We start from the raw sequence: 26,473 nt of genomic DNA, 5'->3' as shown, positions 1-26,473 counted from the left end.
GGTAATCTGTAATGTTTATGAGGTGGTTCCCTCAGCATCTAGGGGGCTGAACACCAGCAGGGATTCTCCCAGGCAGGTGAAGCGGGGGTGGGGGGTGCGGAAAGGGGACTGAAGCGAAGGACCCCGACAGGGCGGGGCCGGAACGCACTTCAGATTCCCACAGCCGCATGCCGCCAGCACTTGGTGAGGTTTTACAACGCCTGTACTGAAGCATCCTTCCGGGGTCACATTCTAAGTTCAGGCCCCAGCTTTTATCTCTGTGGCTCTCAGCTGATGTTTCCTGCCCCCATGGGCAGGGTCCTCAGAGCAGAAAAAAGGTTCCCTGTCCCGGTGGTAAAGGTAAGAACACCGCTAAGAGAATAAGGTGGCAGGTGCCGGGGTGCCGGGGTGGCAGGGTGATCGGAGAGGGGGTTGGGTCCCACCGTTCCCCCGTCACCTTCCTGATACTTCACTAGAGCAGTGATAGGTCACTCTTCAGAGGGAGCCTTTAAAATGTGAATCAGACACATTAATTATAATTTTAATATAACAAATGTTATTAAAAGCAGCAATTCAAAACCATAAATCTTTCTGAAGGTGCACAGGGTTATAAGGTCAGTTGGCAGTAATGCAGCTATTGCCAGGTAGGAATGAAACGCTGGGGCATGGAGTCAGGGTGGCCTTGCCAGGCCTCACGCTGACCTCCCAGTGGGGAAGACCCTGTCTCCCTCCTCCCCCTCTTCCAGGCCAGAGCCTCCAGAGCTTGAGGAGAGGCGGCGCAGGGGCACCGACAGGCCGCGTTCGTCCCGCCTTCTCAGAAGCCCGGGAGCAGAGCTGGGAGGTTGCTGTGCTCGGGCCAGGCAGGAAGCCAGGGACTGGCTCTCAGTCCCACCCCCGGGGCTGAGCGGGGGCTGGCTTCTCAGCTTCCCTTCCACCCGGCCCCGTCAGGGAGCATCAGTGGCACCAGTGGTGGGGCTGAGATGGGGGCAAGCTGGGCCCAACCAGCCATCCCTGCCTGGACCAGGCTGGGAAGCAGAGGAGTGGGGGCTGCACTGCAGGTGAGGGCCCACCTGAAAGGCACTGCTGGGGCCGGGGTCTGAGGCAAGGGGCATCTGAGCGCTCTCAGCGCCCCCCACCCCGAAAGCCCGCAGATGGGGGGTGGCCTAATGATGGAAAAACCAGCTCCAGGCCTGCAGCTGCCCCCTCACTGTTCATCCCCCTTCGCCTTGCAGCTGGCAGCCTCTAAAACCCAGCCAAGCGGAGGCCGCGGCAGCAATTGGCAAGGCTGGCCCCCATCTGGCGCATCCCTCACCCCAGTCAAGGCACTTCTTTCCAATCAAGTGAGTCAGTTTCTAATGCCTCCGGAAGCAGCAAAAATGAGGGGTCTCCTTCCCCTCCCATTTTTGATCTCCCTCCAGATGGGTCTGAGTTTTAACATCGGTTCTAGGAACTCTGTACTCCACTGACAAAAGGCTTCCCTTTTTTTGAGGAGATGTAATGACTCAGGCCCTTAAAGAAAAAAAAAATCCCAACCTGCCCCCCCAAAGTGATTGTCAGTTTCAGAGCTAGGCAGGGGGGACGGGAGAAGGTGTGAGTCCCCCTGCTTCCCTCTCAGGCCCAAGCTGGCTCACCGGCCCGAGCTGGACTTTCACATTTCGTCGCAGCACGTGGCGCCCGTAAGAGGGCCCAGGAAAAGCCAAGGGGCCAGGCTGGCACTCAAAGGGATGTGTGGCTGTGTGTGTGGTATGTGGACACATGGAGGCTGGGACCCATGTGTGTGCCTGGAGGTGCGAGTGCGCACACAGATGGAAGCGCTGTGCGTGTGTGCGGGCGCGCGCCCTTGGGCTGTGTTGGGCGGGAGGCAGAGGAGACAGTCGGAGATGTAGCCAGCAGGACACGGCTACCTCTCCTCATGCCTCCCGCCTGCAGGGCCAGGCCCCGCTCCACGGCAACAGAGAGGGAATGTGACCCGAGAAGGGAAAACGGGGTTCTCGGAAGCCGACACCGCAGCCTGCACCCTCTGCCTTCCGAAGCAGAGACCCAGCCTCCTCCTCCTTGGATCCTGAGAGTCGCAGGGTCTCTGCCCCGCAGGCTTCCCAGAGGCGTTCTCCCACCCTCACCACTTCCTCCCGGGACAGGAGGAGGGGTGGGAACGGGGGAGAGGAGCTCCACAAGGCCTCTTCTCACCCACCTTCACCCCATCTTTCTCAAAGACTTTGTTTTCCTGGAGCGGTCCCCGGACGGCTCAGGTGTGAAGGGCGTCCAGGGGAGGGCTGGGTGTGCAGATGCACACACCCGAAAGGGGAAAGGGAGGGGACACACTGGGGACGAAGGCTCAGGCCTCCGCGGAGTCAGGAGGGATGCTAACTCAGAGGGACAGGTGAGCAGCTGGAGGGAACATGTGGAGACAGCCGGCGGGACCGCAGAGACGCGGGCAAGGGGGCGGTGGGCCTGAGGGCCCGGAGCAGGCCGGGACAGCAGAGGTGCAGGCGGGCAGGCGGGGCTCGGCCGGGCCCTCGAGCTGTCTTGCGTCCCTCCCTCCTGCAGCCGGGGGAGGGCCGAGGGGCCTGTGGCTCCCACTGCCTCTCCTTTGGTTTCCGGGGCTCCGGGCCTCCTCGGGGGGCTGCTCAGTAAGGGGTGGTCCCTTCCCACTCCACCAGGTACTGCACCTTGCCCTCTGGCGTGACCCTCCGCGCCAGCACCTGGTACTTCTCCCCACAGGCCAGCCGCCCCGCTGCGCCGAAATAGTTGGTGATGGATGACTTGAGGTGGGACAAGGATGAGTCGTCCTCACTGATGCTGTCAAACGTGTGGCTGTCGACGCCCTCGTCCGGCCGCTCAGGGCCCGAGGCCGCCTCCGCGCTGCTGTCCGAGGCGCAGCGTCCGCCGGGCTCGGCTGCCCGGCGCTTGGCCCGCAGCGGCACGTACGCTTTGGCTGCCAGCTTCCTCTTGCGGCTGCCCACCGTCCGTCTGCGGGGAGGGGGCGAGGCGGGGAGGATAGGAATGAGATGCGGTCACCCCCACCAGTCCCGTCCCTGAGCTCCGCCGGCCCCAGGCAGCTCACGGCAGCCCTGAGGAGACCCCAGAGGGGGAGAGGGCCAGCCAGGAGTGACGGAGCCGGGACCCAAGCCTAGCTGCGTCCATCTCCAGAGCCTCGCTCTTTTATACTGAGCTCAGCGCTGAGTCCAAGAAACAAACGTGTCTCCACCCACCCACCCTCCCAAAAGGGAAGAGGGGAGAGAAAATAAGAGGTACATGTTCACAGACACTTAGAAACCCAGATCCAAAGCGCTAGTAAGAGCCTAAGGAACAGGGGAAGGACATGGACACACAGAGGCGGCAGCAGAGAACGACCCCCAGAGGTATTTGGAGATGACAGGCTTCGGAGGGCATGGCGCTTTTAATCCCCTCCTGCAGGTGCCAGGAGTGCCCTGGATACAGGTGAAGGGGCCTCGGCTGAGAGCTGGCCCACGCGCTTGGCAGCACCCCTGCCCTTTGCTGCTGAGGACCTGCTGCGGTGAAGCACGAGGTACCCTTTGCGAGGCTTCTGGAGACTTGTCCCCTCTCCCAGTCCTTACACTTTGCAGGAAACCATTTCCCCTCTCTGTCAGGCTCTGCTCCTTCAAGAAAGACCCCCAGCAGACAGACAGTTCAGACAGCCAGGAACCATGGCTGGGGACCTTGCAGGCAGAGGCACAGACATCACAAAATCCTGGCACATGTCGGCCAGACCCCGAGAACGACAGAACCCGGATCTGAAACTGCCCAGCGAGAGGCGTCACACACGCAGCAGCAGGTGAAGAGGGAAGCAGACCCCGACGCCCACACGGACAGGAGCCCAGGGTGAGCCCCTCGTCACAGGTGCTGGTAGGGGTGCCGGCGGCGCTGGGAAGCTCACCTGGAGTCGTACGAGAGGCTGGTGGAAGCGGAGCCAGAGGTGCTGGCGGCATCGGTGGAGTCCACGTCCGAGAAGAAGGTCTGGCCTGAGCTGGCGCTGAGGGGGAGGAGGGGTGAGCCTGCTGCCAGCCCTCAGGGCCCCAAGGCTTTCCCGGGCATCTCTGGCCCCTCTGTCCGGCACCCTTCCTGTCGGCGAAACCCCTTCCCGCCGAGCTGCCCGCCACCACAGTGGCAGGCATACCTCCTCTGCCATCCACTGCCTGCCCACCAAGCCTTCAAAGCCCCAGAGGCCACAGAGGCCTTCCCTGACCACCTCCCTGGTCAGCGACACAACACTGTGACGAGAGACGATAAAGAGCATTCTGAGTCTCCTAACAGCCAAGCAGCAGCGGCTCAGGGAGGTTAGAGAACTTTGCCAAAGTCACACAGCTGGCAGCTGGCAAGTAGGGCCTGGGGCCCAGGCCTCACTGACCGAAGTCCTTGCCCCCTCTTCATGCCTACAGGAGAGCCCGAGATGACCTTCAGTATTCAGGAGAATAAAACCCTGGATGCGGTCCCACCCATCGGGGGACCAAGGACAAGGTGCTGTGGGGCAGAGGGAGCATCGCCAGCACCTGGGGAGGGGCAGGGGCGGCTCCCCAGAGGACCGTGAATGTGGGGTGACCACAGCAAGTCTGGCTCCAGGTGTGAAGCAGCAGGGAGAGCGGGGCAGGAGGTGTAGGGAGGGCTGGGGTCGGGAGGCTATCCCCAGGAGCCCCTCAGGCCTCCGGGGGTGGGGGGGTGGGCGTGAGGTGTCAGGCTGAAAGCCCTGATGCAGAAAGACCCTTCAGGCAGCCTTCTGCAGTGCAGAGCCTTTAACTCAGCGACTCCAGGAGAGTGTCCCCATGCTCCAAGGCTCTGTGTGTTGGCCCCTGCACGGCTGGGGAACAGGGGGCATCCGTCTCCCTGCTCGGTCCTACTCCCGTTTCCAGAGCAGCCCTCTCTGCTGGACCCCTCACTGTTACCTTTTTAAACTCTGGATCTCGTCCAGCGTGAAGTCAAATATGCTGGCCAGGTGGTGATTGGTGCTCCAGGCCGAGGTGAAGTCGCTCTGTGGACACAGGGGGCGTGGTCGGCCGGGAGCAGCAGGCCCCGCCCCCAGCACCCTTCTCCGCGCTGGGCCCCGGGGCCTCCCGCGGGCCACGCCTGCCACTTCCTCTCTCTCCAGTCCTGCCTGGGGAGGCAGGGCACGCCGGGGCTAGTCCTGGCTGGCTCTGTCTCCAGCTGACTGTCCGACCGGCCCATCTGTGGGCTTTGGTTACCTCCACTGCAGAGGTGGGTAACAACCCCTACCGAGTTTGACTCCCAGAGGCGTCAGCAGGGCAGAAGGGAATGAGGATTCTGAAAGTCACTCAGGCGTGTCTGACTCTCTGTGACCCCACGGACTACACATTCCGTGGAATTCTCCAGGCCAGAATACTGGCGTGGGTAGCCTTTCCCTTCTCCAGGGGATCTTTCCCAACCCAGGGATCAAACCCAGGTCTCCCACATGGCAGGCGGCTTCTTTACCAGCTGAGGGACGAGGGAAGCCCGAGCATCATGAAAGCGCCTGATAAACGGTCCAGGTGAGATGTGAGGCACTGCTCCTATAACTGCCCACAGCGAGGGCCCCAGTGTGGACGCAAGAGAGCTCCAGAGCCCTGGTTCTGGGCCGGGCTCTGCCACCGCCTGGGGTGTGACCTCAGCAGAGTCACCGCTCTCCGGGGCCTCAGTTTCTCCACCGGGACAGCGGGGCAAGGCTGCAACCCACCCTGGCCCAGCCCCGCTCTGGGTTCTCAGCAGAACTTGGGGAGACAAAGGAGGAGCCCCTCCTTGTGTAACCAGCTGTCAGAGGGACCGGTTTTCTCCTTTCAGGGCAAGTCTCTGGGTCTGGGAGATCCCTAGTGGGAGTGGCCCCTACGTGTGAAAGTGGAGAGAGAGAAAACGAGCAACTAACACTGGGGATAGCGTCTTCCAGCAAAAACTTTGATCTTTTTCTTCTATAAACTCGCCTTTTCTGCTGCTGGAACTCATGAGGCAGCAAACTGTGGAGACAGAAAGAAGAGAGGGCGGCCCGGTCAGAGCCCAAAGGCCCCGGGAGGTGTGGGGTCAGCGCGGGCACAGGCTGTCCTTCCCGGGGAGCCCTGGGGAAGTGGGGGCCGCAGGTGTGGGAGCTTCCAGGAGCTCTGCACCCCCACCCCCAATGCCCCGGAAGGGGGGCTGCTGCTGCTAAGTCACTGCAGTCGTGTCCGACTCTTGGTGACTTCATGGACCGTAGCCCGCCAGGCTCCTCTGTCCATGGGGATTCTCCAGGCAAGAATACTGGAGTGGAGTGGGTTGCCATGCCCTCCTCCAGGGGATCTTTCCCGATTCAGGGATCAAACCCACATTGCTTGTGTCTCTGTGTTGGCAGGCAGGTTCTTTACCACTAGCACCACCTGGGAAGAAGCCAGGAGCGCTAGGGACCCCTTCCCCACTCTCACTGCCCTTCACCTCGCTGCCTCGGCCCTAAGCCAGCAAGACTGGGTCCCAGCTTCCCCTCCGAGCAAGGCCACCGAGGGGCTGTGGTGGAGGCAGTGGGGCCTGGGTCAGGCCCCAGCCTAGCCACGGACCGGCCCACGAGGGAGCCTCCAGCTGGGACTAACTGGCAGGAGTCCTGCCTTGCTCCCTCGGATGTCACCGCACAGCCGATGGGAGGGGGCTGGCGCTTGAGCGGGGCACAGAGAGCCCAAGGCCGGCCGCGGCCCCGCCCCGGGGTCCCGGGCACTGACCCAGGCTTGCTCTTCCCTCTCCTCCGCAGCTCGGAGGCGGCGCCGTGCTCCGGGGGCGCCAGGCCCTTGTCGGGCAGCAGCTTCCCGGGCGGGTTGGGCGGGACGCGGATGCGCAGGCGGAAGATGCACTTCTTCTTCTTGATCTCCTTGCCGCAGAGGAACCTGGGGGTGGGCAGGGAGAGGAGAAAGCTCTGGAGCCTGTCCGTCCATCCTCCTGGGGAGGAGAGCCAAGTGTTAAACACCTCCCTCTCTGCCTCCCCGGACCCAGCGCTAAAATCCAGAGCAGCCCGTGGAGACACTGAGTCCGCAAGGCCTGCGGGATCGGGAGCTCAGGTGGCTCCTCCCTGTCCTTCCTCATCTGGGCGTGGCGCTCATCTCCCCTTACTTCTCTGCCTCAACCAGCCCTCTGCCTGCAGGACGGACGGCCTCACTCCGCTCCCAGGGGACCCTTATGGTGGCAACACAGGGTTCCACAGCCCTGGAATCCAGAGAGCTCCTACAGGCAGTGCCCTCACCCTTTCGTGATGGGCTGAGCTGCCTGGGGGCCTCAGAGGGGCCTCGCTGCAGTCTACCCCCAGGAGACTGTCCATGGAGACGGCAGGAGGCCCCGTGCGCTCAAGCGTAGGTAGGGCTGTGTCGGGGCCCCAGAGCAGAAGATAGAAGACAGAGTGGATAACCCTCTCTAGAGAGGCCTGGGGAGGCCTCACAGCAGTCAGGGACCCTGTCTTATTCGCTGTGGCCTCAGCACCTACACAGGGCTGACAGTTCAACAGACAGTCGCTGATGGAGCAAATGAATGAAACGGACTGAAGAGCATCTGCGGTGAGGGGTGTGAGCAAAAGCACTAGGGAGGGAAGCAAAGGGTTGAGAGTGGGGGGCACTCAGAGGAAATCACGCACAGGGTCCGTGGTGGAAGGTGTGGGCAGGATCTGATCATACGGGGCCCAGACTGCCGAGGTGAGGAGCTTGGGCACTCCCTGTGGTAGGGACGTGTGTCCCAAGAAGAACTCAACAGTCCAGGTTGGAAGACACGGGCTGGGGACAGTTAGGAGGCTGCAGCCCACCCGAGACGATGACCCATGGCCTCAGGGCCTGGCCCAGAACCCCAGATGGCTAAAGTGGGGGGCAGCCCCCTATGGAGCTGAACCCAGCAGCAAAAAGGGTCAGGCTGCTGGAGTGGTCAGGGGAGGCATCCCAAAGAAGATGAGTGCTCCCTGGATCTTGAAGGATGGGTGATGCAGCCACAGAGAAGCAGAGGGAGGCCCAGATGGGAGCACAGCTGGTACGAAGGTCATGAGGCAGGAGGACGCTGGGAACACTTGGAATGCAGCCCATCGGTTCCCACCCCCGCCCGAACCCCACGCCAGCACTCCGTCCTTCCCCGTACGCACCGGCTCTTGTAACTGTTCAGTGCATTGAGGAGATGCGGGCCTCGGTCCGTTACAGGGGTGCTGGTAAGCTACGGGGGAGCAGGACAGTCAGGCCCGGCACGTGGCCTCCGAGAAGGCCTCAGTCCCGTCCCCTCCTTCCCCTCAAGCCCCGGATGCTCTGAGTCCTCCAGGTGAGGACACTGACTTGTTCCATGATCTCAGACAAGTCTTTTCACCTCTCTGACCTCACATCCCCATCTGTAGATGAGGAGAATAACTCCTGTCGTAAATGTATCGAGAGCTTTGAAAATGTCCCTGCCCTTGACCCAATAATGGTGCTTCATGGATCCTATCGTACAGACATGACACACCAACAAAGTATTATATACAAAAAAGCTCACTGCAGCATGTTCCTAATGATGGGGAAATACGAAAAATGTGGGGAAGAAAACTACATGCCCAGCAGGACAGAGACAAGTAAGTAAACCATGGAGAGAGCCAGTGCAGCCGCGGAAAAAGGTGACAAAAACTTTCATGATTCGGACAAGTACTTACGATACAATGTAAGCTGAGAAGGGGACTTGAACTTGTGTATGAGTCTGCTTTATATCCAGGTGTATTTATTTTTTAGATTGTACGCGTAAGTGATGTATTTGTCTTTCTCTGCCTGCCTGACTTCGCTTAGGGCGATATTCCCTGGGTCCATTCCTGTTGCACTGCGCATGGGAATATTTCCATTGTACATTTACACGTCTTCTTACGCCAGTCATCCGCTGGGGGGCACTTGGGTTGTGTCTCGGTCATTGTGGATAGTGCTGCTATGATCACTGGGGCGCACGTATCTTTTAAACTTAAGAGTTTTCATCTTTCCTGAATGTATGCCCAGGAGTGGGATTGCTGGATCGTATGGCAGCTCTATTTTTAGCTTTTAAAGGAACTTCCATGCTGTTTTCCATGGTGGCTGCACCTGTTTCCATTCCCACAAAATTATGGTTGGGCTGCCCAGGTGGCACCAGTGGTGAAGAAACCTCCTGCCAACGCAGGAGACGTGAGAGTTCGATCCCTGGGTTGGGAATATCCCTTGGAGGGGCGCATGGCAGCCCACTCAAGTATCCTTGCCTGGAGAATCCCATGGACAGAGAAGCCTGGTGGGCTACAGTCCATAGGGTTGCAAAGAGTCAGACACAACCGCACGACTTAGCATGCATGCATGCAAACTTAACGGTTACCAAAGAGGAAAAGGATGTGGGAGGGATAAATTAGGGTACTGGATTAAGAGATACATATTACTATACATAAAACAGATAAGCAACAAGGATTTACTGTGCAGCACAGGGAACTATATTTGATACCCTGTAACAACCTAAAATGGAAAACAATCTGGAAATACATACAAAAATTATAACTGAGTCACTCTGCTGTCTATACCTGAAACTAATACAATATTTTAAATCAACTCTACTTCAATAAAAAACTGCCAATACTGTATAATCTCATGTAAAAAGAAAAACAGACGCAGAAGAAAGAACTGAGCGATGTGTGCCTGTGCGCGTTAGTAACAGATGTCTCTGAGTGGTGTGGTGCAGGCATATGGTTTTAAGTATACGTTCTTATACTTGTTGGTACTTTGAAAATTTTCTACCAGCAACATGTAGGATATTTTTATGTATATAAATCAGAAAAAAAAAACTTGTTAAAAAAATATCAGCTCTACCTTTTAGGGCTTGACATTAATAATATGTATATCATTAATAAATTATCAAACACTGTAAATGAAGATGTTATTACATGAAAAACTTCTGCCAAGAATAAAGATTACTTAAAAAAAAAAAATCCCCGTTTCATGAAAGGATTTGGGCAGTCGGTGGAGAAGACGCCTCCCTCTAGATACGGTGGAGAGGGTCTGAGGGTGTCACGGAAGGCGGCATGGCCCTATCAGGGAAGTGGTTGGGGAGGCCCTGGCTCAGCTCCAAAGCTGTGCGGTCACCAGCAAGTGGCCCTCCACCTCTGAAATCCTGGAAGTCTCTGGTCTGTTACTTCACTTAGTGACTCCCAGCTCCCGGGACCCCTGGTGAATACCCCTGAGAATTCAGAGTGCTCAGAGTATACTCTGAATATGCTCCTATTCAGAGTACAGCCAGCAGGGGGCAGGCCCACTTCACTTTCCATCCTAGCCAGGCATTTGGAGTGGGTCACTGCAGAGAGGCCTTTTCCAGCCAGACTTGACCCCCAGCTCCCTACGCTGAGTTGGTGAGGCCCTAAGCCACCTACTACCAAAGCCTGGGTCAGGAAGCCCCTTGCAGGGCCCAGGCTCAGAAGCCTGGACTCAGGGATACAGCAGTTCAAAGACTGGACCTTGGTACCCGCTCAGCAGCCCTCACAGGCAGGCAGTGTTCCCGAAGAGCTGTGCTCAGAGACCCAGACCCTGGTTCTGCACTGTGTGACCCCGGGCACAGCCTTCACCCCTCTGGACTCAGGGCACCCCACTGTGGAAAGGATTCTCTCCATCCTCACAGCCCACGGCCGTGCATACCTTGCCAAGCTGCAGGAGCTCCCAGTGATGGTTAACGAAGGCCAGAATCTCCTCAAAGTCGAAGTACTTCTTCTTGCTCTGCACGCCCAGGTTGTAGAGGGCCAGGTGAACCACATCGACCCTGGGCAAGGGTGCACGGAGGTGGGGCCAGCGTGAGGCGGCAGCCTGGGCAGCCAGGGTTTCAACGCCCTGGATCCAGGCTGAAGGGCAGGGGCAAGGCTGGGACCCGGGGGCTGGAGGCAGAATTGTTCCCGGAGGGATGCGGGAGGGGAGAAGCTGAGAGGGGTCAGGAGGGGCCTGGGCCAAGCCCCACCCTCTCACCACCGCAGGGGCAGCCTCTCGATGTACTCTGGGCCCTGGTTGCACACGGAGCACAAGAACAGGTAGAACCTGCGGGGGGTGAAGAGGGGCCCGGTGGTAGGAGGGGCTCTGCGCCCTTGCCCCCCACCTGCCGTTCACGGTCAGCACTGTCTTCATCCCCTCCAAGGAGGGGACAAACATGGGACAGAACAGGGACCAAGAACTGTTCCCCCACCCCTTCCAACCTCTACCTCAAACCCTTTCCCAAACAGCACTGCCCTGGACTGTGGCTGAGCTCAGAGGGAGCTGAACAAGGCTGGGCTGCAGGGGCCCCCTCTTCCCCTCTGCCTGAGAGAGACAGAGACACACACACACGTGTGCACACGCACGCACGCACACCTGCTTCAGTCACAAACCACATGAGGCACCAACCAAGACACACACAGTGTCTGGTTTGACACACATACGCCTTCTACTAGCTTAGCCCCCTTGTTAGAGGCCAAAGCAAGTCATCCACCCCCGCTGTGGCTCCTCCAACAATCCTGGGCAGGGGTGGGGCAGGCCTGTGTCCCTCCCGCTTCCCAGACCCTTCAAGAGACTGGGGCTTGGGGAAGGCAGGCCTTTGTCTAAGGTCCCCTGCAAGTCAGTGGAGTCGGGGGATGTGGTTCAGCCGGTCCCTCTGCTGGGAAGACCTCCCAACCCTGAGCAGCCTCCGTAGACAGGAGGCTACGCTGTCCCGGAGCCCAGGGTTCTGAGGTCTGGCAGGCAATCTGAAGGAGTTGCTGCAGCTTCTGCCCCCGGCCCCCACCACAACCCCGAGGCTGAGTCGGACCAGACAAGCACCTACCGGTCACCGAACATCATGGGCTCATTGAGACACTGGGTGCAGGCCTCGTGGAACCACTGTCTGCAGCGGTAACACTGCAGCATCCGCAGGTACCACCTGGAGAGCCAGAGGAGCCAGGGTCAGCCAGGCCCGCACTCCCCGCCAGGAATCGGCCTCAGCAACCTTCCCCAACACCAACTTGCCTCCCAGCAGGAGAAAGGGAAGGGAACTCAGTTACCAAGCCCCGGGCTGTGCCGGGGACGCCCGAGCAGCAGGACATAACATGGTATCATTTGCTCTCACCAAGTGGTCAAACACGGGCCTCTGTTCCCGTTTTACAGATAGCTTGTTCGAGGTTGCTCAGGAGGCAAGGGGTGGAGAGTGACTCAGAGCCTAGCCTCCTGACTTCAGAGCCCATGCTCTTTGTTACACACTGGAGCCCCCTTCTCGGGTCTGTGCCCCACACATTGCTTCCCAAACACCACTGATGGGGAAAGGTTTGCTCAGGCCATTTCATGGGAAAATAAAGGCTCCTGTGAGGCCCTCACGTGAGGCTGTATCCCTACTGTTACAATCATTTAACAACTACTCACTGAATAAGAATGAAAACCAAAAAAGGTATTTTCTTAATTAACAATGCTCAGTTCACACCTTGACAGGTGTGGTCCATGGACCACCTGCATCAGAATCACCTGGAGTCTAGGTTAAAATGCAGAAGATTCCTGGACCTGATCCAGGTCTACTCAGTCTTTGGGGCAGCTCCTGGGAGATGCATATTTGACAATCACCCGAGCAACTCTGCCCAGTAAGCATCAAGAACCACCGCCTCAGTGCTGCAAAGGTCTAAGTATGTCTCCACATACTTCCAAAGGCCCCACAACACCCACAGAAGGTGATGGGGCCAAGGTTATTAATCTTACTTGAGAGAGGAAGCACTTCAGGTGACTTGCCCAAATCACCCAGCTAGGTTGTAAGCATGGCCTTCAGACCCCCAGGGCTTGTCCAGAACTGGGGGCTGAGACTCAGGACTCAGGGTGCCCTGTGGGCTGTTCCCTGCGAGCAGAGGTTCCATCTCTCACTCCTGTGGTTCCTCCCACAAGGCTGGTGCAGTCAGCCCAAGGGAACAGGCTCAATCGCCCATGGCTATACGCAGGCCCAGGCCACAAGGAAGAATCAAAGGCGCCTGTTCAATAGTTAGGGTGAGAACCCCCTCCAAAGCATTCTCAAACATGCCCAATCCCTGCCTGCACACCTCCAGGGAAAAGGACCTTCATCTCTCACCAGCAACCTGTTTCACTGCTTCTGATGACGGAAAGGTTTATCCAAACGTCCATGCACCAACAGTAAGAGCTCACATTTATTAAGTGCTTGCCAAGTGCCAGGCGCTGTGTGAGCCTTTACACGAATGATCTAAATCACGCTCTACTCACAACCGGCAAGCCACGGGGGCAGCTACCACGAGAACAGAGCTCAGGGACAGCACAGCTGTAAGGGGCTGGGAGAATGTGGGCACTCGGGAGCAGGCTGTTAACACTGTTCGACACTTCCTTCTCTTCCATGGAGGCCGGAGAAAACCTCCACCCCAGCGCCTCCCCCCTCCCCTCCCCCTAGGGCTAGCCTCCGGCTCTCCAGCCTCAGCCTGTGGGAGGCTACGAGCTCCTCTCGGGGGTCTGGCTACCCCAGGCAGCCGCGCCCCTGCCTCCCTGAAGCCCCGCCCACCGGGGAAGACCACGCCCACCGGGGAGGCCCCGCCCCGCCCTGCGGCCTTACTCTCCCGGCCCGCCGCAGTAGCAGTAGCATTGCTGCTGGTTGGTGCGGTGGGGGGAGTCCCACTCGAGCTCCTCGGGCTGGTAGGACAGCACCATCTTCACGGCCTGCAGCGTCCTGGCGATGGCGCCCTTCTTCAGCGCGCCGCCTTTCTGCGGGGAGATGAGGGCCCGAGTCACCCGCCCGGGGTCCGAGTTGGGCCACACGTGGATCCCCATCAAGACTATCAAGGCTAATGCTGGACCATGTGGGACAAGCGTTTCCAGTGTAGTCAGAAACGCACGGATCCTCTTCCCACCGATCTCAGATCCATGCTCTCTCTATCCCCGAGGGTCTGCATTTTCAATAGTATTAACAGGAATAAGCAGAACAATAAAAGTCACAACAGCCTAACTTCGACAGTGGGCGCTTAGCGGACTTTTCTGTTACTAGCAAAGCGCTATTTGCTGGGGGCCTCCTACACCTGACACCAAGCCTGTATCCATTTAGCAGCGGAGGAAACAGGCTCAGGGAGGCTAAGGAACCGGGCCAAGGGCATACAGCCGGTAAGTGGCAGCCGCTGTCTGCCTCCAAAGCCAGGCGCTGTGACCAGGAGTCAAGCCTGAGTCCAGAGAGTCTCTGGGCTTCCAGACTGGAGGGAGCGGGGCGGGCAAGGTGGGAATGGAGGGCTCACCCGCACAGCCAGCGCGAAGATGCAGCGTCGGCAGAACCAGGGTGTGAGCAGGGGCCGGTCGGCACTGCCCGCTATGGGGATGTGGCACTGCTGGTGGTAACCTAGGAGCCGGGCAAAGGAGGGTGGTGAGTGCCCACCAGGGAGCAGCGGCCCCAGGTTGGGGAGGGCGGCAGCGAGTGCTGGGAGCCGTGTGCCTGCCAGCTGCCAGGGTACTTACTGGTTGGCACAGCAGCCAAGCTGGGGTCCAAGCAGGCCACTCAAAGCCAGCATGGGCCCAGTGCGGGAAGCATGCAAGGTCTGACTTCAGCCTCTGTGCTCCATCTCTGTTACCCATCCTCTCCACCCCTCGGAGCTCCAAAGCGCCTAACTTCTCTCACTTTGTAGAAGCCCCAGCTCTCCCCCAGGATCACCTCCCTGGGCCCCTATTCCCAGAGACTGGCCCCCTTGTCACTCTGCCCCGCCAAGAGAAAGAGGCCGCCAGCTGAGGCCCTGGGGATCGAGGACCGGGCGCAGAGCGGTCCCAAGCCAGAGGGGCCCCAGGTCTGGCGGCACTCACCCAGGCCGCACTTCCCACAGATGAGGATCTCGTTCAGGGGCCCCGACGTCTTCCCCAGGCAAATGTTGCACTTCGGCTCCTCCCCCGGCACACCGGCTGGAAGAAAGGGGCCCTGCGTGGTCAGCTTGGGTTCATGGGAATGACCGCTCCTGTGAATGACCCACGGTCTTAAGACCACAGTCCAGGCGCCGTGCCTCTGGGTCTCAGCGTTGGGCCCCAGAGGCCGACTCACTGAGCCTCTCCAACCACTCTGAGCTGCCTGTGACCAGCACCCCATTCTAAAGATGGGGAAAACTGAGGCTCAGAGCGGTTAAGTCCCTTGCTCAGCTAGAAACCAGGAGAAGGGGGATTCAAATCCACCGCTGTTTGACATCAACTTGTTTGATTTTCGTTTTGTTTTGGGCACACCTCAAGGCATGTAGGATCTTAGTTCCCCGGCCAAGGATTGAACCTACGTCCCCTGCATTAGAGCCCCAGAGTGTTAACCACTGGACCACTAGGGAAGTCCCAAATAACTTTTTTTTTTTTTTAGTATTTATTTATTTGGATATGCAGGGTCTTAGTTTCAGCATGAAGGATCTTTTAATACTCACTGTGGCAAGGGTTATTTTTTAGCTGAGGCATGTCAGATCCAGTTCCCCAACCAGGGGTTGAACCTGCGCCCCCTGCATTGGGAGCACAGAGTCTTAGCCACTGGGCCACCAGAGCAGTCCCCCAGATCATCGTTCTTTTGACAACAGCGTGCTGCCTCTCCTGCTTAATTTAGCTTGGTTTGTTACAGTTGTTTATGTTAAATAACTTTTAACCATTTATTATGGCATAATAAAATGTTATAACGAAACTCTGTGTTATCAACAGTCACGAATTCACAGCCAGTCTTGTTTTGACTATATTCCCACCCACTACCCCTCCTGTTTTATTGTGAATCAAGCCCCAAATAGCCAATCATTTTCCATAAATATTTCAGTAGGCATCTCTGAAAGATTACTACTCTCTTAAAGAAAAAGAAAAAAGAACTAGTGCCTCCATGGAACCCAAATATTAAAAATAATTTCTTAATATCATCAACAAATTCAGCGTTCACATTTCTAATTGTCTCAATGGTCCATGACAATTTTAAGTTTGTTCAATCGTTTTAAATCTACAGGTTCCATCTCTTTTTTTTTTTAATCTTTGAAGTTTGATGTTGAAGAATAAACATGCGTTTATGTGTGTGAAGGTCATGTGTGTTTCAGTCTCATTAGGCTTCCCTGGCGGAGAAGGCGATGGCCCCCCACTCCAGTGCTCTTGCCTGGAAACTCCCATGGACGGAGGAGCCTGGTGGGCTGCAGTCCATGGGGTCGCTAAGAGTCGGACACGACTGAGCGACTTCACTTTCACTTTTCACTTTCATGCACTGGAGAAGGAAATGGCAACCCACTCCAGTGTTCTTGCCTGGAGAATCCCAGGGACGGGGAAGCCTGGTGGGCTGCCATCTATGGGGTTGCACACAGTCGGACACGACCGAAGTGACTTAGCAGCAGCAGCAGCAGGCTTCCCTGGTGGTTCAGTGGGTAAAGCGTCTGCCTACAATGCGGGAGACTCGGGTTCGATCCCTGCGTCAGGAAGATCCCCTGGAGAAGGAAATGGCAACCCACTCTAGTACTCTTGCCTGGAAAATCCCATGGACTGAGAAGCCTGGTAGGCTACAGTCCATGGGGTCGCAAAGAGTCGGACACCACTGAGCGACTTTCCTTTCCCTCAGCAGACGGAAAGTTCGGTAAGGACAGAAAAGGTATCTGTTCACCTGTGTCCCCAGGACCTCTGGTCGGTGTGGCACATCACACATGTTCAAAACATGTTTGTTGAATAAACAGTCTCTTGCCTCTTATTCCTGAATATGACCCCAGGAAAACAAAGCACTTACTTAAAAAATGAAAAGTTTGAATCTCAGACATTCATGTAAAATCACATTCATATGATTAGAAAAGGAAATAAAAATAGGTTGGCTTATTATAGTACTCGTGTTACTTTCCATTCCTTTACTCCTCATTAGATACTAAATGACCGTCTGCCAGTTGACAGCAGTTATATTTCTTAAGAGTACCAAGAGCACCGTGGTCTCAGCAAGTCTCCACTGGCTTAATGAAGCCATGGCTTAGGACCCGCAGAAGGCTCAGCCTTGTGCCCCCATCCTGGGTGAAAGCAGAGGGCCCCTGTCCTCCGTGAGGAGCAGTGATCTGGGAGCCACGCAGCTCCTCCGCTGAGCACTGCAGCACCTTCTTGGTGCCTGGCACACAGCGGGCCTTCCATTCACGGTTTGCTAAGGTGAACTGTCTTTCCTCATCAGCTGGCTGCTTCTGCTTTCGATAAGAAGGTAGCCCAGGAGAGGAGACCCTCATTGCTTTGGATCTTGAAACAGTACATTTAGGGTGAGAAGAGCCTGGAGAAGCATCAGCCTGCATTAGCCACAACATCTTGGAGAAGAAGGCAGCCTGGAAACTCTTCTAACTGGCTGGGTCCTGTGGTCTCTGCTTGGCAAGCTCCTGATATCATCTGTTATGGTAACAGATTCTTTAGAAACTGACTCCCTGCAACTCAACAGCACTGGTGGTGGTGTAGTTGCTAAGTCGTGTCCGACTCTGAGACCCCATGGACTGCAGCCCGCCAGGCCCCTCTGTCCATGGGATTTCCCAGGCAAGAACACCGGAGCGGGTTGCCATTCCCTTCTCCAGGGGACCATCCTGACCCAGGGATCAAACGCGTGTGGCCAGTGTCTCCTGCATTGCAAATGGATTCCTTACTGCTGAGCCATCAGGGAAGCCTGGTACAAGGACCAGGTCTTGTTTAAGGCCGGCTCCAAAACCTGCCTCTTCCTCACAGACCACCATGTCAGTCCTCCTGTTAGAGCATAAATGGCAAAAAGGTCTGTTCTCACATGGTAACTCACTGGGAGCGGCTGCCTGGCGCTCCATGTTGAAAATGAGTGTTGTGATTGATCAGTGATGTCTGTCATGCACATGGCAGGGGAACATGCTGGCAAGAATGCCCCCAGTTTGTCATCTCTGTAAGACAGTGTCAGCCCTCTGAGGGCAGGGGTGAAACCCAACCCAGATCCCTTTCAGCCCTGGAAACGGGCCCAGCTCCATCCTGCTACGTCATCATCACGCTGCCTCCAGGCTTGGTGGGTCTCTCCCCCACAGAGATAGCTGCCTCCTAGTTTTTTAACATGCTGATAGAGGACACTGTGCTTACACCGAAAGGTTTCAATTCCGATTGCCTGGGCCCCTTCTGTTCCTAGCCCCAGAGGGACCCAGAGCTTTGGGCAGCCGGGAAATACACACAGGCCTGGGACCCAACCCTGCTCTCCCACCCCTCCTCAAGCTGCCTTCTCCATCCACCTGCCTCCTGCATGAGGGATGAATGCTAAAGAGGGTGACAGGTGCCATAAATGAGTTCTCATATAAACGTACAACTGGTAATCTCCAAGGACACGGCCAGATGCTGGAAGTCAAGAGACAGAAGGAGAGAAGGAAGAAGATGGAGGCAGGAGAGGAGAGTGGGTCAGGGTGGGGCAGGGGTGAGGGGCCACAGGATACTCACCATGCTGTATGTCCTTCCATAAGACCCAGTATTTGGAATTATCTTCAAAAGTTACGAGGCAGCTCTGCTTAGAACTGCTGACCTGGAGCAGAGAGAGGGAGGAGCAGGGTGAGACAGTAGGTGGGGAAAAGCCACTGGAACACTGTCTTCCTCTCCCATCTCTGCCCCCACAGGGCACAGAGATCAGACTCCCTCCTTGTGCTCCAAGAATCCGCCTGCAATGCAGGAGACCTGGGTTCGATCCCTGGGTTGGGAAGAGCCCCTGGAGGAGGGCATGGCAACCCACTCCAGTATTCTGGCCTAGAGAATTCTATGGACTGGAATAGTCCATGGGGTCACAAAGAGTCACTCTGTGCTCCAAAAAGTAGAGCCAGGCCAGAAGGAGAATGGCGGTCCTGAAGGCTATGCACGCCCACTCCCTGGAGTTGGGCATCAAGGTGCTCGGTGACGGCAACTTGGTGGGAATACCGAGGCCAAACGATCTCTCCAGCCTGATTTTGTTTTGTTTTGTCGGCTCACAGAGCACTTGTCTAAAGATGTCCTTAGGTGCCCTAAGGATGGCACCTGCTTTTGCAGGCTCTGCCTCCTTCCACTTTCAGCTTTGGAGCAGGAGGGCGCAGCAGGAATCTGACAGCAATCTCCCATCCTCCAGCCCTGGTCTGAGGCTGGGACCAGGGATGAGCAGAGAGATGCTAAGCCTGGGGAACCGGGGCCAGGGAGGAAGGGTTTACCCTCTTGATCTTCCCAAGATAATACAGTCCATCTGTCCACCGGCACAGCACATACTGGCCCTCCGTCAGCTTGGACATCAGGTCTTTGAAGTTGCTCTTGGCTTTTGCCAGGGACCCCTTGTTAGGGAGGTGGCTGTTGGCACCATAGGAGTCCCGAGTCCCTGGGTCCAGAGCTCGATTCTCCATCAGCTTCCACTGACACTGGAAGAGAAGGAACAGGATTCTTACTCCTTCCTTCAGGAGAGAGGGGAGGAAGGAAAGCAGCAACCATTCATGTAACCTGTGTGGTGCCAGATGCTTTTATCATCTCACTGGATGTTACTCCCATTTTACTGGATGTTATTCCCATTTTACAGGTCAGGAAACTAAAGTCTGGCAAGGGCAAGTGGCTCTGGGTTCAGAGGCAGAGCCATGGTCCTTAACCAGGTGAGCCGATTCTATACTCTGCATTTGCCCCACCCCTACCACGCAGCCTTGTACAGAGAACAACTCTTTCAACCAACCACAGAGCAAAATCCTCCTGCCCAGGTGTGTGTATGGGGGGGGATCTGAACCATACCCCTTGGCTTTGGAGCCAGAGGTTTTATCCCTAAAGCAAACATACCCCGTGTTTTCTGAGTGGAGGGCCTTCTCCAGGAGAGCAGTGGGAGGTTTTCAGACCCCTGCTCCCTCTCCTGAGAGCTATGGAGAAAACTCACCTAGAAAGGAAAACTGGTGGCTTATGAACTGGTATAGACTTGGCCATCTGTGTCTTCTGTAATCTCCTTTGCTGTTCTCAGTTATGGGATGATTTAACGGAAACCAATTCTGGGACATTTAAACTCACTTATGCTTTTACTCAGATGCAAATTGGCTCCAAGCAGTGAAGTCATCGCCATGCCAACCTCTCTACATCTGTCTCTCACCATCCTATGAAACCTACTGCTCCTGGTGCTTTCCCACTTCCTGCTAACAGTACTACTCTGGTCCCCAGAACAACCCAGCATCTTTGACTTCTCCAACCTATGAGTTGCCACAAGCAGCCAACTTCAAGCACAGTGATTTCTGGCTTCCTCTTGTCCATCTCCCTGGCCTGGTCTGAGTTCAAGCCTCATCTTGCCTGGGCCATTGATTTATTCATTCAATAACTGTTTCATGCTCACTCAGCTGCTGGGCACCTGGGATGCAGAATGGTACCACCTAGGCACAGCGCTAAACAGGCCACTCCCTGTCTTCCTGCCTCCCCACCAGACTCCTCTCCAGGGCCAACAATTTCCCATCTTCTTCTTCTCCCAGAAACCTCCTGTGGTTCCCCAAAGCCTTCAGTGGCATTCAAAGTCCCCCACCCCAAGGCCCTCTCCTCCTCAATCTGGGCTCACCTGGCTCCAGGCGGCTCCACACACTCTCCACTAAGCACAGCCCCCTCTGTTCCCTGCACCCACTGTTCCAGTCCCCTCCTCTGTCCAGGCGCTGGGCACCTGGTGTTATGATTACCTGTAGATTACAGGGAGACAGTCGTGTGTGTGTTTCCGTGTGAGTGCGTGTGTGCTCCTGTGAGGCGGTGTTTGATGTCTACAGCTCTGTGGCGGCGAGTAAAGGAAACGGAGCACATGCGTGTGCATGTCAAGGGCCCCGGGGCACGCAGGGCATTGCTGGGGTCTTCACTCTCCAGATGGTGGCGCGGCCGCATCCTCTTCCCTCCCCCCGCCCAACTCCTCCCTCCTCTCCAGGGCACAGCGCACAGGCGCCGGGCAGGGTGTGCGGTCCAAATCTCTGCCTTCTCCCTGCCACCTGGCTGCCGAGCGCTGCAAGGTCCTGCCCCGCCGGGCCTGGCCCGGGCCCGCGGCAGGTTCACAAACTGACACTTCCTCCCCCGCCGCGCCGTTGGGAGCAGGCCCAGTCGCCGCACCCCCCTCCCTGACCGGGCGGGGGCCCTCGGGTGGCGGGCCCCCCCTCCACCCGCGCCTTCATCCTCCCGGAGCGGGCCCCCGCGGGCTGTGATTGGCTGATTCAAACCCATCTGCAAAGAAATGCCTGTTTGCGGGTTCTCGTCGGCGTCCAGTTCAAATCCGCGGCCCCCGGAGCGCGGGGCCGGGCGGGGGCAGGAAGCAAGGATGATTCATGCGCCGGGGCCTCTCCCAGGGCGGCCGTTGGCTTTTTAAAAAGGGTGTTCGGGAGGGGAAAACGCTTGCAGAAGGACCCCCCTTCGGGTTCAAGCGCTCCGATCTTCAATCGCTCCGACGCCAGGCCTCCCCCCATCCCCATCCTGCTGCAGCCTGACTTCGGACGTGAGCAAAATCCCAAACGGCCCCATCGGTCTCCAGGCCCGTCCCCCCACCAAACAGGAAAAGTAAAGATTTGGGGCACGGGAACAGCGACCTGTCACACACGCCCCCCCCCCAGAGGCTCGGGAACCCGGGCGGGGCTCCCGCCGCCCCGCAGACACCGTGCGCCCCTCTCCACCACCCCGCGCCCCCGCCCCCGGCGAGCATCTCCCCAGGACTCCAAACCCCCTCCCGGCCCCGAGGCGTTTGCCCCGCCAAAGTCCAGGGAAACTTCCAAAAGAGGGATGACTGCGGCGAGAGGCGAGAGTGGCGAGGAGTCCCCGGCCCGGGCCGGCCGCCTGCAGCGCTGAACTCACCGCGAGGCTGCGTGTCCGCCGGTCCCACTTGGAGTCTGGCCACCAGGCGCATCGGCGGCGGAGGCGGCTGCGCTCGGCCCGCGGCTGCCCGGCCGAGTGTCCGCCCGTGGGGCCGGGGTCGGGGTCTCGGCGGGGGCGGGGCGGGGCGGGGGCGCCGGGGGGAGGAGGGGGGCCGGAGCAGGAGGAGGGAGGGGCCCGGGCGCTCAGGAAGGGGCCCCCCGGGCGCGGGGCGCCATCTTTTTCGCGTTTTCCCGCGAATTATTGACGTCCCGCTTATGTAATTAGCGGGGGCCGCGCCGGCCTCGCCATTGGAGCCCGCGGTCGCGGGGCCCCGCCGCGCCGCCCGCCCGCCGGCTCGCCCGCCCCCGCCCCCGGGCCGCCCCCGCGCCGCGCCCCGGCCCCCGCCCCCGCGCCCGCGGGCGCGCATCCTCCGCCACCGCGCGCCCGGCGCAGACACGCGGCGCGGGCGCACACGGACGCGGGGCCCCGGCACGGCCCCTCGGCGGCGGCGCGCGCGCGGCGCCCGGGCCGGCGCACACTTGTCGAGGAAACCCAGCTCTGCGCGCCGGGCGCAGACGTCAGCTGGCGGGGACACACAGCGGGGAGGTGCGGGGGCGCAGGGACGCGCTGCCCGGACAGACCTGGAACAACCCAAACGGGACTAGCACAACAGAAACACACACACGTCCTGCGCTTGCAGCGGAGACGGCCTGCGTAGAGACACGGCGCACGGCACAAACGCAAGCTGAGCACTCAGGATCTACAGGACAGAGCACACATTAACACAGACACGCAAGAGTGTACACAGCGCAGACACACAGCAAAACAGGCGCATAAAGCAGACAGGCACAGAGCCACAACACAGTAACACGCCAGAGGAAGAGGACACCAACAACAGATCGCACACAAAGCCAAGCGGAGAAACACAACACAGAGATACAGTTGGAAACACCCCCCGACACACGCACACACAAACACAACATTCAAATAAGTGGCGCCCGGTGAAAGCATACGGAGTCAGAGGAATAGCGGATTGAGGCTGGGGGCACGGCTCCAGTCATGATCGGCCCTGGCCCTGGGGAGGATGGGCAGAAATGTCCGCGTCCGGACTCACTCTCTGGGGAGTGGGCCTTGGGGTACTGTCTCTCTGGCTGGCTGGGTCTACCCTTGTTATGCGTAAGGCAGAGATTGCCAGCTCCACGGGGCGTGGGACCCTGAGCAAAGCATTTCAACTCAAACTTCAATCTCCTCTAGAGTTGTTGGGAAGGTTGGGGTTAATGTATGCAAAGCCCTCAGCGGCCAGTGGGTGTGCAATAAGTGATAATTGTAACTTTGTCAAGAAATCATGTACTCACCGAGTGCCCCCCCCTCCTCCCGCAGCAGTGAAACTAGAACTGGGGGCAGCGGGACTCACCGTCTCAAGGGGGAGCCAGGGGTTGGCCCAGGCAGCAACAGCAGGGATATAAACAGGAGGGGCATGGTGTGTAGAGCTGGACGCGGAATCGGTGGAGTCCTGGCTTCAAGTCCAGCTCCGTCTCTGAGCGGAAGGGAGATGCTGGGTGAGCTAGTGCCCTGGTAAACCACCTTCCCTGTCTGTTCAAAGAGTGTAAACGACTACCTTGTCCCACAGGACCACTGCAGAGGTGAGGCCAAAACAGCACAATAAAGAGCTGTGCTTTTGTAAATGAAAAAGTAGTGGGCAAAATGCAAAGCTGCTTAAACACGACAAAGGAGAAGTAATAAATGCCACTAGAAAGGTATAGTTTCACCTGCGAGTCAGAGGCAAACCCAGCTTTGAGTTGAGAAGAGAGGAGAAGGGTTGCAGAAAAGGTGGCATTCAGATGGAATGTGGAGATAGGAGGGAGGCATTCCCGGCTGGGGGCGTGGTGTGTGCTGGAGGCCTGGGACTAAGCGAGCTGGGTGTCCTTTGGGTTGGAGTTCAGGGTGCGCAGGTCAAGCCTGGAGGAGGAGGAGCTGAGTGTCCTGGGCTGAGTTTGGTTTTTAGCCCACAGGCGAATCAGGGCCACTGAGCAAGGCCCTGTGGCCTATTCTAGAGTTGTGCGTGTTCTAGAGGGAGCCGCAGGGAGTTTAGAACAGAGAAGGGCCGTGAACTGAGTCTGCGTTGGGAGGATCTGGCAGAAGTAGGTTGAAAGTATGGACAAACGAGAGAAACACAAATAATCACTTTTAAAAAACGAGTTAACACAGGCAGTTCACAGAAGAGGAAACCGAGGTGGCCAGAAATATGAAAAGATGTTGCGCTTCACTGGCCATGGGAGAGATGCAGATGCTAAGAGCTGGGAGACACCATTTTGCGTCCACGAAACTGGCAAGCAGTCAGCAGTCCCTCAGCGCGGGGAAAGGGGTGAAGGGAGTGAGGATGCGGCCCCCTGGGAACCCTGTACCATCTTGGTGGAGACGCGAACAGATACAGCTTCTCTGGAGAAGAAGTTTGGAAAATTCTAATAAAGTTGAAGATGCTCTTATCTACCGTTTAGTGACTTCCCTCCCCTTACTCAGCATGTAGTTGTAAAAACTGAGGAGTTGATGAATTGTCCATCGACAGATAGATAGACTGTTATCTCTTTGTGCAATGGAATAATATACCGGGAGGGAAAAGAAACTCAGGCTATAGCTTCAACATAGGCACAGTCTAGAAAAGTGGTAAAATAGTGCAATATTAAAAAGGTTTTTTTTTTAATTTAAAACTATGCTACATATGTATTTTTAGGGATACAGTCAGATAGTAAATGTTAAAACACGCATAGGAAATCAAAGATACTAAATTTAGAACAGCAGTTACCCCTGGGTAGGGAGGGATGGGAATGAGATCAGAAAGAGGAACACAGAGGGTTTAATCTGTACTGTTCTATTTTTCAGGGAAAAAAAATCTGAAGTATATATGGCAAGCTGTCAAGACTTGGCAAAGTTGGGTGGCTTGTCTGTAGTTCTTTGCATTGATCCTTCTTCTCAGGTCTAAAACTTTTTTCCTCCATTTTCTGTATGTTTGAAATATTTGGTAATTTTAAAGATGGGATGTGCAGAGAGATTACAGTGAAGGAAGTTTGGTCTCAGCACTGACCCGTCGTGTGTGCTGGGCCATCAGCTCTCAGAGTCCTGACATGTCTGCTCCCACGGTTTGGTGACGAAGGCACGGTAGGCGTTGGGTCTGTCCACTGGCGAGGGAACAGAGGCTTGGAGACATGGGGTGACTTCCGCAAGGCCACACACAGGAGGGAGGAGTCCCCTTACCCTCAGCTGTGTCTCGGGAGACCGACAAAGGCCGAAGAATGTCAGGAAGAGGTCTTCCACCTTGCAGAAATCAATCTTCTTCCAACTGCTGGCCATTTCTGTTTTTACTTTCCATTAAGGACACCTTGGAAAATATAAAAAAGCCCAAGGGAGAAAATGAAAGTGACTTGTGCTTTTCACTGTCTTATTTTTAAAATTTATCATTTTTGGCTACGTTGAGCCTTTGTTGCGACGTATGGGTTCCCGGACCAGGGATTGAACCCCCGTCCCCTGCATTGGTGGGTGGATTCTTTACCACTGGACCACCAGTCAAGTCCCTGCACTGTCTTACATTTTAATTCAGCTTTATTGAGGTATATATCACAGACTCAATGGACATGAGTTTGAGCAAGCTCCGGGAGATGGTGAAGGACAGGAAAGCCTGGCGTGCTGCAGTCCCTGGGGTCACGAAGAGTAGGACAGGACTGAACAACAGCAACAAATAATTCACATAAAATAAATTCACCTACTTTTAAATGTACAACAGTCTCTTCATTCTAGAGGATTTGATTGGTTTGGAAACATTTGAGTACTAGCCCACTTAGTGTGTATGGAAGTGCTCTTACAAAGAAGAAAAATGCTTTTCATGAATTCGAATAATTATGATTGTAATAAAAGTTTTGGAAATAATTAAGATACAGGTGTTTCCATCGTTGAAAGTGGGTGGCCAGCAGGGTGGGCCTGTGTTTTATTGCCTGAATTTAGGGGTCAGTTTATAACGGCCTTGGCAGGGAGGTGCTGAGAGCTTTCAAATTATGGTAGAAAGGATGATTGTTAACACGATTTAAATTCTCTTTTTCTTTTAAAGAAAGAAATAGTTGACAGGGTTAGATTGTAGCCTGTGGAAGTGCTTGTGGCCTTGGTTGGCTGCCAGGCCATAAACAGCTTTACCTGTGGCTTTTGTGGGGGAAATGGGAGACATCAAGTGTCTGTCCTCTCCGTGAGCCCAGGAGCGCCTCCGCTGGGATTCGGATCCTGGTGGCCCCACCCCGTGCCTCCCAAGCTTGCAGTGCAACCAGGGGTGGGTCCCTTCTCCTCTGGATTGATCTCCCTGTCTGTTAAAGAACAGCTTTATTCACATCTGCAACATTCAGCAGCATGAGGGGCAAGCATGCCAGGTATTCCTAGGGGCAGAGGGGGATGTGCCGTGAGGATGGATAAGTCCGTCTTTGGCTTTCAGAAGCCCAGGTCCAGCCATGGGGTTGGTGGACAGACACATCAGCAGGTCACTTTGGCAGCCTTGGTTGGTGCTGTTCACTCGCTCAGTCGTGTCCGACTCTGCGACCCCATGGACTGCAGCACACCAGGCTTCCCTGTCCTTCACGGCCTCCCAGAGTTTGCTCAAACTCATGGCCATTGAGTCGATGATGCCGTCCAACTATCTCATCCTCAGTCAGCCCCTTCTCCTCCTGACTTCGATCTTTCCCAGCATCTGGGTTTTTTTTTCCAGAGAGTTGGCGCTTCTCATCAGATGGTCAAAGTATTGGAGCTTTAGTATCAGTCCTTCCAATACATAGATCCAACCAACCAACACTCAGTATTGTCGGAAATTTTATTTT

At 56.6% G+C, this 26,473-nt stretch overlaps 1 protein-coding gene across 3 annotated transcripts; it reads right to left on the bottom strand.

The window, feature by feature from the left end:
* Window positions 1–499: 499 nt before the first annotated feature.
* PHF19 (PHD finger protein 19) lies at window positions 500–21,996 on the bottom strand. 3 transcript variants are annotated; one of them, XM_069573819.1, is made up of 15 exons: window positions 21,624–21,996; window positions 19,004–19,204; window positions 18,273–18,354; window positions 14,691–14,786; window positions 14,135–14,235; window positions 13,465–13,613; window positions 11,716–11,811; window positions 10,890–10,958; window positions 10,569–10,689; window positions 8,057–8,124; window positions 6,666–6,827; window positions 5,852–5,939; window positions 4,881–4,966; window positions 3,878–3,973; window positions 500–2,949 (listed from the first exon to the last, which is right to left on the bottom strand). In XM_069573819.1, exons 2-15 carry the CDS (start codon window positions 19,187–19,189, stop codon window positions 2,607–2,609), a joined length of 1,743 nt encoding a protein of 580 aa, XP_069429920.1. In that variant the 5' UTR covers window positions 19,190–19,204; window positions 21,624–21,996; the 3' UTR covers window positions 500–2,606. The 3 variants fall into 3 exon arrangements, with proteins under 3 accessions (XP_069429920.1, XP_069429921.1, XP_069429922.1); XM_069573820.1 differs by lacking the exon at window positions 21,624–21,996 and adding an exon at window positions 20,477–20,829; XM_069573821.1 differs by lacking the exon at window positions 21,624–21,996 and adding an exon at window positions 19,608–19,695.
* Window positions 21,997–26,473: the final 4,477 nt, after the last annotated feature.

The sequence above is a fragment of the Ovis canadensis genome, chromosome 2, assembly GCF_042477335.2.
Source record: "Ovis canadensis isolate MfBH-ARS-UI-01 breed Bighorn chromosome 2, ARS-UI_OviCan_v2, whole genome shotgun sequence".
In the NCBI taxonomy this organism is placed as follows: domain Eukaryota; kingdom Metazoa; phylum Chordata; class Mammalia; order Artiodactyla; family Bovidae; genus Ovis; species Ovis canadensis.
This window is presented reverse-complemented; position numbering and strand designations above follow the sequence as displayed.

What these genes read in the sequence shown, in the direction of transcription:
- PHF19 (XM_069573819.1), bottom strand. Translation starts at nt 19,189, where the DNA reads ATGGAGAATCGAGCTCTGGACCCAGGGACTCGGGACTCCTATGGTGCC. An exon ending in ATGGAAGGACATACAGCATG is followed by an intron (nt 14,787 to 18,272) that starts GTGAGTATCCTG and finishes CCTTTCTTCCAG; the next exon opens with CCGGTGTGCCGGGGGAGGAG. An exon ending in AGCTCCTGCAGCTTGGCAAG is followed by an intron (nt 8,125 to 10,568) that starts GTATGCACGGCC and finishes GCTCCCCCGTAG; the next exon opens with CTTACCAGCACCCCTGTAAC.